Source organism: Caenorhabditis remanei, chromosome II (assembly GCF_010183535.1).
Source record: "Caenorhabditis remanei strain PX506 chromosome II, whole genome shotgun sequence".
NCBI lineage: Eukaryota > Metazoa > Nematoda > Chromadorea > Rhabditida > Rhabditidae > Caenorhabditis > Caenorhabditis remanei.
This window is the reverse complement of record NC_071329.1, coordinates 1480303-1496399: the sequence shown is the minus strand read 5'-3', so window position 1 is coordinate 1496399 and position 16097 is coordinate 1480303. Positions and strand designations below refer to the sequence as shown.

The 16097-nt window shown below is 38.5% G+C and overlaps 1 protein-coding gene across 1 annotated transcript; it reads right to left on the bottom strand.

Moving 5' to 3' along the window:
* Positions 1 to 1957: 1957 nt before the first annotated feature.
* Positions 1958 to 5795, bottom strand: GCK72_003916 (uncharacterized protein; the record flags this gene model as incomplete). Its single annotated transcript, XM_003100290.2, has 9 exons — positions 1958 to 2080; positions 2938 to 2977; positions 3031 to 3263; positions 3315 to 3537; positions 3583 to 3873; positions 3925 to 4008; positions 4626 to 4869; positions 5117 to 5178; positions 5734 to 5795. 9 exons carry the CDS (start codon positions 5793 to 5795, stop codon positions 1958 to 1960), a joined length of 1362 nt encoding a protein of 453 aa, XP_003100338.2.
* Positions 5796 to 16097: the final 10302 nt, after the last annotated feature.

Genomic DNA, 16097 nt, shown 5'->3' with positions numbered 1-16097 from the left:
AGTTTGGATGAGGTTTTGAATGTGTATAATACGGTCACACCGACTGTCGCTCTCTCGGGACCAACCAACTTCGCTCCGTTGATTTATCAGGCGATGGAGATTTGTCAGAAGTCGAGAGATGTGAGTTTTTTAATTTAATTTTTAATCCTTGGCTTGTAAAACCGATAGAACTGTGAGAATTAGCGCGTTTTGCAGGAAATTTCTGGAATTTTCAAGGTTTGACACTTTAGGAAAATTAGGACCGTTCCGCAACCGCGACGCACAGGACAAAAACAAGAATGCCAGAATTATACGGCTTACTGTCACAGAACGTTTACATTTGCCGCAGAAAATAGAAAATCGACCAAATTTCGACTTTTTGCGTATGAAAATGCTGGGACCGCTGCGCAACCGCGACGCGCCGTCAAAACTTCAAATGCTTGTAACTTGGCTTGTAAGATGGCTAAAACTGTCAAAATTAGCGCGTTTTGAAAGGAATTTCTAGTGTTTTTAGTTTGTGAATCTTGTTTCTCACATTTAAAAAAGGTAGAGCCGTGACGCAACCGCGACGCGTTGTCAAAATTTCTAATCATTGAAGCTTAGCGCATTTTGTAGAGAAATATCAATTTTCACTTTTGGATACCTTGACCGCTACGAAACCGCGACGCGCCGTCAAAATTTCAAATTCGAGAAAATTGGCTTGTAAGACCGCTAGAACAGCGGAAAGGAAAAAAACCAAACATTTTCCATTTCGCCTTCCGCCATTTCAATAACAGCTCTGGTGGGAATTGGCGAGTTTTTCAGATTTTAATGTGAAAATGACCGCAGCAAAGCCAAAAATTAACCTAAGTAGGAATCAGGGTTGAGTGGAATTCCGCCTTCCGCCTTTCGTCATTTCAAAAGTTGCTTTCTGCTCTGGTGGGAATTGGCGCGTTTTGAACGGGGTTTTTCAAATTTTAATGTGGAAATGACCGTTTCGAAAGAAAATTCAACCTAAACACTTACCCATTTCAGTACCACATCTTGGTGATCATTGCCGACGGTCAGGTGACGAACGAGCGTGCCACTCGACGAGCCATCGTTCAAGCCTGCCAACATCCTCTCTCAATCATTGTCGTTGGTGTCGGAGATGGACCATGGGACATGATGAGGGTAATTATCTAATTAACTACATAACTGTTGTACCTTCAATCTTAGATATTCGACGAATCACTTCCAAAACGACCATGGGACAACTTCCACTTTGTCGAGTTCCACGACATCATCAAAAAATCCACGTCGTTGGAGGATGGTGACGTGAAAGTCGCTGTTCAGTCGTTATTAGAGATCCCGGATCAGTACAGGTAAGGGCGTCGCGGTTTGCGTCGCGGCTGCGTTGCGGTTAGTAGATCACGTTTTCAGGTGCATCTGCGAACTCGGCCTTCTGGACAGATCGATTCCACCGCGTGGCAGCGAAATTCGACGCGAAATGATGCATAATCCGTTGTAATTAATTTGTTCCTTTTCTTTTCTAATCTTTTCTCATCTTTTCTAAACGTGGCCTAAAAACCTCTGCTGGATTTTTAGGTCATATCTATCAACACAACTTATTCCTCTATTTTTTGCTTACTTGCCTTTTTGTCGAACGAAATTTTTAGTCCCTGAAAACAAGCTTCGACTTTTTAATTTTTTTATCCGGTCTTTACATTTTTTGCAGTCAATCGATAAACGGTTAGAAATTTGATAAGAGGAATGAAAATTCATTCAGAAAATGGGCACATATGAAGGCAAGGGAGTGATATAGAAAATTGAGCAGGAAACGAAATTTTTGATATTGAAATTATTATCACGATTGAAACGATAATAAAATATTCAAAAAATGATTTTAAAAGAATTCTTATTAGGGAGACGACAACGACAGAGAGAGAGGGGGTTTCCTAATAATTTAAGAGTTACTAAACACACATTGTCGCTTCTTCTTTTATTTCTGAGATCATATTCACAACTGCAAGTCCTCGAGTTGTTTGAGCAGGTTCAGTTGGGAGGAACGTTCGGATGTTGGTTGGGAATCCACTTGGGCTTCGACCTCGGTGGCGCGGAGTTGACGTTGTTTTGGCTCGGTCTGGAATGAATGAGATAATTGGGAAAGCTCGCGTTTTCAAGATTTTCAATTTTTTTTTAATATCACAACATTTGGTTCCGAAACGTTCTAATTTTTTATCTGCTTCACTAGAGAAGGTCACCTAGTCAATTTGGTGATATGGGACATGGTCTATATCATTGGAAAGCTCAGAAAACGCTGATTCCAAATATATATTCAGTTTTTGCCCCCGAAGCCTGGTATTTGAGAAAATTAAGGTAAAAATTCGGAAAAATGACAAATTATTACTTTTCTGACATGGTGTTTAGAAGTTGATAATTTTTTATTTTTCCAAACTTTGACCTAATTTTTCTGAAATATCAGACCTTGAGGGCTAAAACTAATGATAGATTTAGAATCAGCGTTTTCACAGCTTTTCAATGATATAAGATAATACCATATCTCCACACTGAAGGTGACCTTTCCTAGCCAGTTTCTATAGAAACAAAATTGTGGTCATTTCAAAACCGGACACTTTGAAACCGGAAAACACAGGATTTTTAAATGTCGAATCTCCAAGTATCTGGTTTTTTGGTTCTGAAATGACCTGGTTTCGAACTGTCTTAGTTTTGAGTGAGGTAAGATCACTCGGTTTCTAAATGGTTGGTTTTTAAACGTCCTGAATTTGCGGTGAAGAAAACGGACAACGGGCAGTTCAATGTGCTCACGCCAGACAGAAAACGTAATAATTTTTCGGAAATGTGTCCCAGTCAATAGAGTTTTTTGAATTCGTTACAAAATGTCCGGTTTTGAAATGTATCACTATCAGTTGGGTCAGTTTAAGAACTAAAATGTCTTGGAGCTTTTATGAACACATGGATTCTGAATCTCATACTTACCGCTTTAGTCTCTACTGGTGTGGCTGGAATGTGGACTGGTCTGAAATCACTTTCATTTCTACTTCATCTCCTCCCAACTCTCTCCAAACTCACGTCTTTCTTCCCAAACGTTGCCCTCTTCTAGCCTGTCCTCTGAATGGCCGTCTTCCAGCCGGACGTCTTCTTGGTCTCTGGCATGTGACACAGAAGATTCTCACTGGCTCATTAGCAACAACATTGTTTCTATAATGAAGTGATGGCCACGCAGGGCACTGTCCGTTTCGAATAGCAAATGCGGTAGATGGGTTGAATTCGCAGTGTCCGTTGAGTGGGTTGTAATGGGCGATCTGAATGTTTTTTGTAAAATTAGGCCTGTTGGCACCGTGCCAAAAACTCACAGCGCAATTGAATTCATGACAAGTTCTGGCGCACTGGTCAACTGTGACAGCGACGGCGAAATGAGTGAACGTAAGACGGGATGGACCACTGATTGGAGTGGAGATGTAGAAGATGGACGATGGACATTGACCAGATCGAAGGCTCTGTCCCGATTGTGGTGGGAATCTGGGAGCGGCGGTGGTTGGTTGTGGTTGTGGCTGTGGTGGTGGTGGTGGTGGACGTCTGCAAATAATTTTTAGTCTGAGATAAGATAGGTGCTCAACTTACGTAGCAAATGGTTGCGGTCTGAATGGAGCCTGGGTGAATGGAGCCTGAGTGAACGGAGCCTGAGTGAATGGCGCTTGAGTGAATTGTGGTCTCGGCTGGAAGGGTTGCGGTTGGAATGGTTGTGGTTGTGGACGGAATGGTTGGGGTTGTTGTGGTTGGAATGGTTGAATTGGGCGTGGTTGTTGTGGAGCGATGACACGTGGAGGCGCCGTTGGTGCCGGGGGACGGATGAATTGAGGAGCGATGGTGGCGACCGTCTGAGGAATGAATGGCACGAATGGGGCGCGGGTGCTGGAAATAGGAAATGGGGAGTTGGGATATGTAAAAGAAGAGGGAACTTACGTGACTGGCGCTGGTGGGAGGGTGGCAAGGGTGGCTGGGGTGGTTTGGACGAATGGGATGGTTCTGATGGTGGTGGCAGGGGGTCTGGAATAAGGGAAGATAAGAACAAACTGCTAAGTAAATGTGCGTGCACTGTACTTCTCCGGATATTAAATTTAAAATTTTAAAGTTTTAATAATAAAAACTAATCCAGCCAAACACTTTGCCATGACGGATGCTTAAACCCACGTTCTTAATATTGGCATATTTTCACAGTATACCAAAATACCACTAGTTGTCTAATTGTAAAATTATATATTTTTTATACTAAACCAGTCATAGTCTTCATTTTTGTAGTTGACAACTTTTTTGTACGGACCCTTACTAGGGGGATATGGCTTAGTTTCCATAACTGTTGATAGCACCGATATTTAAAGGATCTCCCGTTAAGACACCCTCAAATCACCAAGAGTTTCTTAAATTTATGAAATTTTAACATAGGTTTATAGAAAAAGTGTAGACCTCCATTTTTGTAGTTGACAACTTTTTTATACGGGCGGTCCCTGTAGAGATACGGTAGGTCGAAGTACAAAAAACGATCAACTACAAAAATAGAGATCTCAGGTTATCCTAATTGCTCTTTGTATGTAAAACTATCTCAGATATTCATTTTCGCTGGAATTCAAATTCCAGAAGTTCACGATCATATCCAGATCCCATACCTGGTAGTTCTTGGAGTCGTCGTCGGCGCTTGAGTGGTCTTCTTCGGTTCCTTCTTATCACCTCCTGGACGGTATGGCTTTGGAACGAAAAGAAGCTTCTCGTTGTCAGCCGACACTACATTATTATCATCATACGCTCCAAATGGGTCCTGCACGTTAGGCGTGTTGTCTGGAGCCACTTCGATTTGTCCTCCATCGACCTCGTTGAAAATTTCACGGCGGACTCCGTCGATCGTTCCGACATCTATAAACATTTTATATTATACACCCCGCAATGGCAAAGAAAAGACACTTCTCTTGTAGCCAACTGGCGGCGGAAAAGTGAAAAAGAGATGAAAAGAATAAGAATCAGGTAGGCAGAGAAGAAAGGGGGAACGCACTTTTTGAATGACTTTTGCATAATAGAAGAACAGAGAGAGAGATGAATGCAAAAACCTAATCATGCGTGTACGAAATGAAACATACTGCTGCCTAGGAGGAGAAGAACTTACAGATTTTGAATTTGTCGTCTCCTCCTTGTCCTGGTTCGGAGATGGCTCGTTCGGCGATGGTTCTGAAAATTTGGAGGTTGTTAGGGGTGGCCTAGGCCAGTTTTTTAAGGTTATGAGCTTGTAGCCTAATTTTTGGATTCTGGTTGAAAAGCTAGGCCACTGTTCGGAATTTAACAAATTTCTCATTTTTGGAAATTATAGAGCAAACACTATTCTACAACTGCGATAAAATCTGTGAAATTCTCTTAGAGAAAAAAAAAACGATCATGCCAGTTAGCGGAAAACATTTATGGCCCTTTCGGGAGGCCTAAGTACTGTCTCATGAGGATCGTGAAAAATTAAAGCCCTTTTTGAATAAAAAACTTATAAAGCTGTGGTGGCCTAGAAATCATCATTAGAGAAAAACTAGGCTACCAAAACTTTACACAATCTGGTAGTAATGAGCTTCTCAGCATACAAAAACGCGCCAAAGACACCCCAGACGACAAAAAAAAGCACTTATGAATCTGCGATGGCCTAGAAATTGGCATTAAAGAAAACAACTAGGCTACCAACACTTTGTTGGTGGGAAACCATCCAAACGCGCCCAAGACACCCCCGCCGGCAAAAAAACTCACTTGACTTCCTCCTGAGCTGCGACGACACCTAGCACAACTGCCAGTAAGAGCAGCCTCTTCATGTTTTGCTGAAAAATTCAAGTTTAAAAGAAAAATAGATGACGTTTCAAAGATAATGCTATCAAATTAGGCCTATCCAGAGAAAAAATAGAGATTTGCCAGTGGATGGACAAATAAGTGAAAGAGACAACACAAACGATATCATTGGATCAGTAGTGATTAAAAAAAAAGAGAAGAAGACGGAACTGGATTTTATCAAGCAGCCCTCCCCAGGTTTCTTGATATCGTCTGTGTATGTCTTCTCGACAACTTCCGTGATGATTTGCAAAAAAGGACGATGAAGAAGACGGGCGGTACACAGGAGGAGAGGGGAAGGACTTGATAGTGGTGGTGGCAGAAGAGAATTTCGGCAAAAGAGGCGGGGCTTATTTGGGGAGGGGGAGAAGAAGCAGAAGACAAGGTGTACATAACTTTTGTCGAGAATTGGTTAATTTCAGGAGGTCGTTTATAAGTTAGTTAAGTTGAATGGGGTTAGGTGTTACACTGCCTTCCTTTCAGACACCTATGATCACTTGCTTCGAGGAATTTCCGTATTGGGAGAAGGGGGGCCAGGAAGAAATGCAAAGTTAATTTAAAAGTGGACAGTGGAATGGGGGAGAGAAAGGTAATTATTTTTTTGAGAAGGAGAAGGTCATTCTGTAATTATAGTCACAGAAATGTCTTGATTGAGATTTTTGCATGAAATATAAGAAAATTCCTTAGAGAAAACAACAAATATAACAGCTAAGGTTGTAGATGGACATGTTCATAAGGTTACGGTATTAAAGGTTCTAATTTTGAGTTTTTACAAGTCTGTGCACATTAGAAAGCTAGAAGAATATTTATATTCATGTTTTTTAGCATTTACCAAATCTGAGCCAAAAAAACTTAAATCTAGAGAACATATGTGATTTTTCATCAGATTCATAAAAATTAAGGTAACTTGAAATTAAGGTAATTTAGGTAGTTACTGATTGTAAGAACAATCTAAAGCTGACGACGTGAAAATTCTGAAATCGAATTCAAATTGTGACTAATACTTGAACTCACAAAAGTTGAGAATTCCAAAACATCGAAACTTAAACATCAAGCAAAATTTGAACCCAAATCAGAAATCAGAATCCCTTTCCCTTAATACAGATGATTCTATAAAAATTTCAACTATCACTGTCAAAAAAAGTCAGTCTTCTTCTTTAGTGTGTCTGGACCCCTCAAGCGTGGTTAGACGGTAATGTCCGCGGTCACAGGGAGGGTATTTTTCAAAATTTTCTAATTTTTTTTTTCAAGACATCCTAAAATAAATCCGGACACACCAGCAGACGAATCTCTAGATAGCTAACAAAGTAAAGACTCTAAATTTAGCATGACCACCTCTAACGAGGGAAGTCTTTGGAGACGCCACTTTCAAACGCCCTACAAATTTGCTTATAGGTATTTTCGACCGCGGGGAGTCCATTTCTGTAGTCAAAACCTGCTAAATGTCTCTGCGAGCCGAGTTATGAGCTTTTAGACTTGTCAAGCTTTTTCACATGGAATTTCGAATCGGCCGTATGTATGCCAGCGGTTTACCTGTGCTCTTACGTTGCAAAAATGAGAATATCTTGCGTATACTCTTTGTCGATTTGGAATTCCATGAGAAAAAGCTTAACCTTCCTGACTTCCTTTGTAAGTATACATAACGTAAATTGTAAGTATACATAACTTATATCTGGACTAATCTGCGTTCTAGACAAAATTTGAAAGCGGAATCAGAATTCTTACCACTTAAGTTCTTCAATGGTACAAGCTTCTCGGAAACTAAAGAAAACTAGTAACCATTCAGAATGGTCGAAACTACCCAGTTTTCAACAAACTCTCAAACATTTTCTAAAAAGAGTTCCTAACCTTCGAAATCTATAAAACTAGAAAAAAAAGCTTCCTCGTCTCATTTCTGATAATCTCAATCACCACAACACTGCCCTTATCACTTTTCAAAAAAGCTTCTCCCCCTTATCATTTCAATCATTCAAAGTGTCAGAACTACAAAAAGCGAGTCCGTTGACAAGAAGCGACCGGTTCTGAGTAGAGAAGGGATATGATATAGATTTATTTTAGATTTCATTTCAAGGAAAATAAATTGTGATAAAGAAGAAAAAAGCTATACCTAGAGAAGTGGGAGGAACAACTTGTCAAAATGCAAATCAGTTAGTAGTTAGCATTTGACGAAGGAAATCCCGTTCCTTTTCCCTTTGAATACTGACCACAATTGTGATGACCCTCCCCGGAATGTGGTTGAAGAAGCATCCCGAAAAGAAGCAGAAGAATAGTATGAGACAAGTTTCCGAGTGGGGGAGGAGTGACTAGCTTGTTAGTTTGTGTAGGTTTCGGGTTGGATTGGTTGGCAATAGAAGAGAAAAAAGGAAAAGTTTCGGATGTTAGAAGAAGAGAAGGGGGGATAACGGTGATCATGAGATCTCGGATATCATGACAAGTTTTTTGAGCGAATTGTTGGAAAATCAAAAATCTTGGGAGTGATAAGCAAATGTTTTTTTTAATTTAGAGAAAAGGTATGTACAGTACCTTTTGGTATTTCCAGGAAGTTACAAACATTTGGTGTAGTGAAAACCTCTGTACCTATCTTTAACCCACCATACCGTTCCCGGGACGGCTTGTACAAAAAAATTGTCAACTACAAAAATGAGGTTTTAGTATACATGCCCATGAAGCTTGGTGTCATGGGACCATAAAAAATAGAAAATTTTGGCATTTTTAGTTGAAAAAGCCCAATAATGTGTGATGGATTGCCTCTCGAAGTGATTTTTTCTTATAAATCATATCTCCATTTTTGTAGTTGATAACATTTATGTACCTATAGAGTTATAGTCATTTCAGGCAGCACTGAAATGGCCCGATTTGAGGGGAGAAATTACTTGGCCGTTATCTAAGGGAGTCCCACTTGCCCAATCTGTATGGTTTATACAAAGTTAGTTTTAACAAAGTTAGACGTTTTCCACTGAATACGGCCGAAATTGTATTATTTATCTAACGGACTGTAGAACACATACTCTGAGGACCAGTCATGGTTGCCACCAGTACTAAAACTAGATCTCCATTTTTGTAGTTGTCAACTTTTTTTGCACGGACATTCACCGGAGAGGTACGGAGGGTCAAAGATTGGCACTGAGGTTTTCACTACTGTCAACTACAAAAATACAGACCATGTTTTAATCTACATACCCTATTAGTATTATGAAATAATTGGGAGAACAATTTTTTAATGCCATGTGCGCTCTACTGATAAGATTCCATTTATAGAACTCTTTATGAATAATTAGGGCTTGACGTGTCTTAAAACAGTGAATTCTAAGGTAGTCGCACATTTTTACAGGATTTATGAAGGTTCATGAAATTTGGTGTATTATTGACCATTTTATGATGCGGGGACGTCCCATTGCGCTTTTTTTACATCCTTATAAAGAACTCATTGAAATCCATAAAAGAATATCAATATATAAGTTTAAGACCCAAAGATTATAACCTCAATATTAATCCGAACAAGTGATGGTTCCGAACCTATTTTCCAATTTTCATGAGTACCAAAACTGAAAATCGCGGACACTGTCAACTTTATATTTTTGAAAAGTTTGAGAACACACACAGTCAATTTACCTAATGTGTGCCGTCTGAGATAACACTTTCATGACAGGAAATGATCATACCTACTGTCTCGACAACAAGTACTAAACCATATTCAATTTTGAATTTTGAATAACAATCTTAGTGAAAAAAAAACACTTGTATATGTGGTCAATACCTTATTTGACCACCCGGTCTCATCGTGTCCAAAAGTTTAAAAACGCCACCACTTGAAAAAGAAAAAAGGTATTAAAAGAATGAGGTAAATCTAATCGTGTTCCCAAATCTACAAGTTATCTACCGCGTTCATTTCAATCTTGCCCGAAGGTCATTTGCATCCTTCCCGTTTTTTTCTTCCTTACTTTATTCATTTGCCTGCCAAACGCAAACAATTCGAAAAAGAACAAAAAGAGACGAAACTAATCGAAAACTTCACCCCAACAGGGGTCTCTGGGAAACAGAATCCTGTTGGATGGTATGGATGGTTTTGGCGGGAAGAGAAGGGGGAAGAAGAAGAAAGTTTTCATTTCGTCATGCGTGTTACGTAAATGAGATTGATGGCTTCAGAAATGTGAGGGGGGGATGCTGTTTTAGCTGTTAGCCGTGATTTGGCATGATGGAAGAGGTGATGGGAGAATCAGCGGGATTCTGGGGGTTTTGGGAAACTGAATGCTTCAAATTTAAGGTAAAAGAATCAGTGGGAAATCCGAAGAATGACCAAAAAGTAGCAGAATCTGGGGACATTCGTATATGGGTCGACGTAGAATTCCACGACGAAAAATACCGTAAGAAAAATTTGAAATCGACTTTTCCGAAAAAGTGAAAAAAAAAAGTGCAAGCTTGTAGCCTGAACATCTCAGCCCTCAGTGGCATTTGACAATTTTGAATTACAGGTCTAAGTTTTCGAAAAATATAAGTCTCATATCAAAAGCCTAATGCGACTTTTAAACTTTTAAAATCCAAGTACAAATCATAATCCACCGATTATGCATGGGATTCTCGGAACGGGGGATGTAGATTCGGATCATATTTTTGTGACATAAACTTTACCGTACTAAGCTTAAGGTATTTGGGAAGTCACACTTTTTGAGAAGATCTTTGAATAACCTCAGATAGCTTATGTAGAATGGGGTATAGGAGAGAAAACTAGGTTTTGGAAGTTTTCAGTTATGGTTTTTGAGAAACGAGATGTGCTTTACTGTCTTAAAAGATACTATGTAAATTTCTGAAGTCAAGACTTATATTTTTGTAGTTGACAACTTTTTTGTAGGAGCCTTTCCTGGAGAGATACAGTTGGTTGAAGATAGGCACTGTTAAACCAGAAGGTGGTCCGTACCAAAAAGTTGTCAACTACAAAAATGGAGGTTCATACACGAGCTATATACTCATAAAAATTCCGTGGCTAGTGAAAAAAAATGGGAGACGGTTGGGGATATTTAAAATTTGTCAGTTTTCAAAATTTGTCAGTTTAAGTCGAGATAGGAAACTTCTAGGCAGCGTCCTGACACTAGGAAAAAAATCAAGATCTTCATTTTTGTGGTTGACAACTTTTTTGTACGGACTTTCCCTATTGAGGATATGTACGGTGGGTCAAAGATAGGTACTGTTATGTTGCCACCTCAATTTTGACCATATCTCTCCAGGGACCGCACGTACCAAAAAGTTGTCAACTACAAAAATGGAGATCTAGACTTTAACTATTCGCTAATCAAAATTTAGAAATTTCGAGTAACATAAGACAAGATTTTAAATGAAGTCAGATTTCACCAAAGGTTTGTAAATCAAGATGAGATTAACATGAAACATGACCTCGTTTTTCTTGAAAACCAGGCCTCAAGGGCAAAAGCTGAATATATATTTGGAATCAGCAATTTCTCACCTTTCCAATGATATATGACAGGCTATATATCTCCCAGACTAACTCCGTGACCTTCCCCAGTTAGCCATTTCAAAAAAGTTAAACTATACATACGTTAGTGGTCGGGTTGTTACGGTTCAAAACCAATGTAAGAATTGCTGCCGTAACTTACAGTAAATCTTTGCTACTCACATCGTTTATATACGCTATTTATGCCACTGACCCCTAATGCGGTTCAATTTTTTATCAAAGAAACTGAAAGGGTGAAAGGTAATACGTCTATACGATTACCCCCCTAAATTCAAGAAGCGACAGTAAAAGATTCCGTAGAAGGGAAAGAAAAGTGAGTGACATATAGCAACATGAGTGAAAAAGAAAACGTTTTCAAGGATTTACGGCGGGGAGGAATAACCGGTGAAGATACGGGCAGAGATTCTTTCTTTCTCTCTTTCACTCCGCCCCGCTTTTGTCACTTCAAGCTTCTGCTTCTGGATAGAAGACATCTAAGAAAAAGGAGGGCAGGTATTTTATCGCGTAATTTATTAGCCGAGACAATAGCCGATGTATATGTATGTTTTTGGGTGGGGCACTAATCCTGTATGGCATGGGGGAAGGGGAGGAAGGAGAACGAGAATTTTTGAGAAGATAGATTCCAGAAAAGATTGTGGAGAGGAGATTTTTGAGAAGAAGAAGAAGAAGAAGACATTATGTTATTGTTTCGTAAGGAAAGAAAGGAAAAGGGAACGGGGGGACAGAGAGGATTACGGTAATCTTAAAAGTCGCAAAATGGAGGGGGGGGGGGGGGTCAGAGGGTATGATTTGTGACTTGGTTAAATCGGGGATAGTGACATTTAAAGATCGGGATTAGGGCGTGACATTTGGATGAACAGACAGATAAACAGAAAAACAGGAGAGTTATGGTATTGGAACTTATAAGGGACATTTGGACATCGGGAGAGACAGACAGAAAGACAAACAGACAAACAAGCAGACAGACTGACAGACCTGACAAGAAATTTAAAGCAAGTGGATGCATGGCTCACTAATTGAGTTTGTATCGACGAAATTCGAAATAGTTTTTTTAAAATCAAAATTTTGAGTCCAATTTTTTTAAACCTACAAATTAAAAAAAGTATATTTGATGTAAATTAGTCCTGTATAATGCATTTGTTAGTTGAAAATGCGCGGACATCTGTACAAACCGACACACAGACCGACAAAAAGCGCAAACAATTTTTTTGAAAAAAAGGACATCTGTACAAACGGACACATAGAAAGACGCACAACGTACTAAAAATTGCGGGCATCTGGACAAACAGGAAAACATACAAACTCTTGTAAAATGTGGAAATCTGGACAAACGGACAAATAGACAGACAGACAAACTTTTGAAAATGTTGAATTGGTCGGAGCGCATTAGTTTTATACTACGTAATTGTTTTGAGAAATGAATAACTTTTCGGACATCTGGACAAACGGACAGACAAACAGATATCGAAACTTACAGACATCCGGACAAACCGGTGCTCTCATCAATAGAGGACCTTCTAAAGAACAAAAATCAAGATTTTGGCTCCCGGACTTTTCCAAACAACCTGTTTTGAAACTGGAGCGTTTGTAAAACCGGGACAGTTTGAAACAGAAAACTTTTTAAAGTTAATTTTGCCAACTTCAAAAAATTGATGACATTTAGAAGGCCATTAGAACAAAGAAACCAAAGACAAATGAATCAGAAAAACAGAGATCCGTCTCGGTTCATTCGTTTCTCGGATATAATAATGACTGTATAACGTCACAATTACTAGATGTACTACTCCCCTCCTCCAGAAGAAGAAAGGCCGATACACTTGACAAAATAATAGAGGAAGAAGGAAGAAAAAAGAAAATGGAAACAGATTCTCTCTAGATTTCTCTATATGGTGTCATAACCCGAACGGAATGAAATGATCTAGTTTAAAGACTAGAAGAGACTTAAATAGACCTTGTCGTTTTCAGATTAAATCTGAAATTACAAAGTGTAAGAAAATGTTGAAAAGAAGGGGGGAATGGTCAGATTGGTTACTTTGATAGGCGGATCTTTGACAGCAACTTTTGGAAATTGAATAAGATAAACTTGTATTTATAAAGTAGATAATGGAAAAAGTGTGAATCATGTAAGTTCGCTGAAAAGGGAAATTGGTGACGTAAGAATGGGTTAGTCAGAGGGCAGAACATTGCAAATTTTTTTGTTGTTAAAATCATTCTGTTTCGGTTTTGATAAGAAATGTACGGTGCAGAAGTCCGAGAAATTGTTAAACTTTTTAAATTTTAGTGTAGATTAAACACTGAAAGACATTTTTGTAGTTGACAACCATTTTTGTACGGGGTCTTCCTAAGGACGTACATATGCACAGTACCGCTCAAAAGTATATTAAGTTTTGGTTTTTTTCAGTTGTAAAGGTCCAACTTTGAAAGTTTGTCATGGTAATACTGATTGTCCCATCAAGTAGATTTTTAATGGACCATACAGATCAAAAGTAGAGCTTCATTTTTGTAGTTGGCAACTTTTTTGTGCGGGCACTCTCTAGAGAGTTATGGTCTTTTTAAGGGGACAGCACAAAAATCACTCTATTTTACACTAAAATGGGTCGATTTGAGGGTGAAATTACTTTGACGATATGTAACTCTCTAGGGAGTACCCGTACAAAAAAGTTGTCAAATGCAAAAATGAAGCTCTACTTGTGATCTGTATATTCCATAAACAATCAATATTGTGAGACTATCAAGGAGGCCGTGCCGCACTCACAAAGTTGAACATTTTCAACTAAAAACTGCATGTGTCGCATTCTTTATGTTAACATAATTCCAAAGTTTAAAGAAATTAGAACAACTTTAAGAACTTGTAACATTATCCCACGTTGCCTTTTAGTTCTAAAGTTTTGTGACATTATCATTCACGTGTAGTACTTTATTTTCATAACTGACAACTTTCTCATACCGTCAGATACAGTGAGTAAACACTCAGAGTAGCTTGATCCCTACCTAGCCTTTAGTGGAAACCTTTAAACTTTGCAAGTTTGTCATTTAAATTTTTATGAAAACATAGTTTATGTATGGTTCTCTTACTATATACATAATTTGCAATTTTTCTACAATCCCTCACAGAGAGCAAAAACTGAATATATATTTGGAATCAGCGTTTTTTCAGCTTTCCAATGATATAAGTCACGTCTCATAACTCCACACTGACCTTTCCTAGTAAGGTTGCTCCTTCGACTCAACATCACTTATCCTTGAACTACCGTAACTCCCTAGCTAAGGTCCGTACAAAAATGTTATCAACTACAAAAGGGAATATCTTGGTTTGTTTTACTCAACTCTCACAAAAACTGCCTCACGTTCTCTCAAATATTTAATCGTCACAGTTATTTAGGCTTGCAACGGGAAGCACATACTCTTAAACTATATTTTCATGTATTTTAAAAAAGGCAAAACATTTTCCTGTGAGAAAAAAACGTATAGGGAAGTGTATTCCTCAGGTTCCAACAAAACACCTCCTCGAAAAGATATTCAGGAGGCATAAGCAGTTCTTATGCGTTCTTATTCCGTTCTTCTCCACTCTCACTCACTTTCTCTTCTCCATATTTCTAGCTAATTAAATTCAAGTTCTTTTTTCCGTTCCATTCCTTGTTCATTCTTCTTTCTTCCTCTTTTTAGCCTTAGTTAGGCCACCAATCAGAGAGTTTTAAAAATAAAAGTTTTCATTTCAAGAGTTTAAAGTTTGATTGCTAATCATTAATCATGAGGTATGTGCAAAAACAAAGTAGAGACTGTACAATACGGACGACTAGATTTAAAAAAAAAACTGCGGAGATCAGAAAAATAATTGAAAAAAAATCAGAAAGCAAGAATTAATTAAAAAAAGATTAATAGAAATTTGTAGAGAAATCCCGTTCACTGCAAAAGGTAGGAGAGATCAATGTGTTCCGGATGGAATGAGAAATTATCGATAGAGGGGGAAAGTTCGGGCGGCTGAGAGATTATTCGATGAGCCGGCTGCACCAAATGCACTGTAATTGACTGCAGGGTTAAAGATTGTGCTACTGTTCTGAAAGTTATTAAAATGGGTTACGGTAGTTTGGTAGAGCGTAGTTTTTATAGAAGATAGTGTGAAGCCCTTAAATAAGTTCGGCTACTAAGAGTTTGAAGGCTTTTTTTGAATACTTTTTGATGAAAGATAATAGTTTTTAACCATTTTCATGATGAATTTGTGATTTTCTGATTGTGAAGCATGTTGGAATTCGATGGTGGCCCATTTTTTTTGCAGAAGTTCGGTCATCATGAGTGAAAAATACGTTTTAAATATAAAAATTGGTTAAAAAACGACAAAAAAAAACGACAAAAATGTTTAGAAATACTCTGTGCTTACTTTTTCTGACAATGCAAAAGTTAGGCCACCATTTTTTGTTAAAAATTGGTAGCAAATGTAGTTTTTTGAGAAAAAAATTAGGTGACCGAACTTTTTCAGCTTGTGTGAAAGTTAGGCCCCATACGAAAACTAGTTTTCCATCAAAATAGTTTCGATTTTTGTGGCTGAACCACCCAAAATGATCCGTGGCCGAGTTTTTCAATACGTGGCCTAGAAATCCAAAATTTGAAAAAATCTAGTCTCCGAGGTCAAAAAAGGTGCTTTACGGCTGATTTTGATGGTTTAGAATGAAAAACAATTAAAAGTCACTGAAAAAGTCAAATTTGGTTCATGGCCGAGTTTTCGACTCGTGGCCTAGAAATCCAAATTTTGAAAAAAACTAGTCTTCGGGGTGGTTTTGACGAGTTTCGCATCTGTGGCCTAGTCCCAAAGTTAGGTCATCAT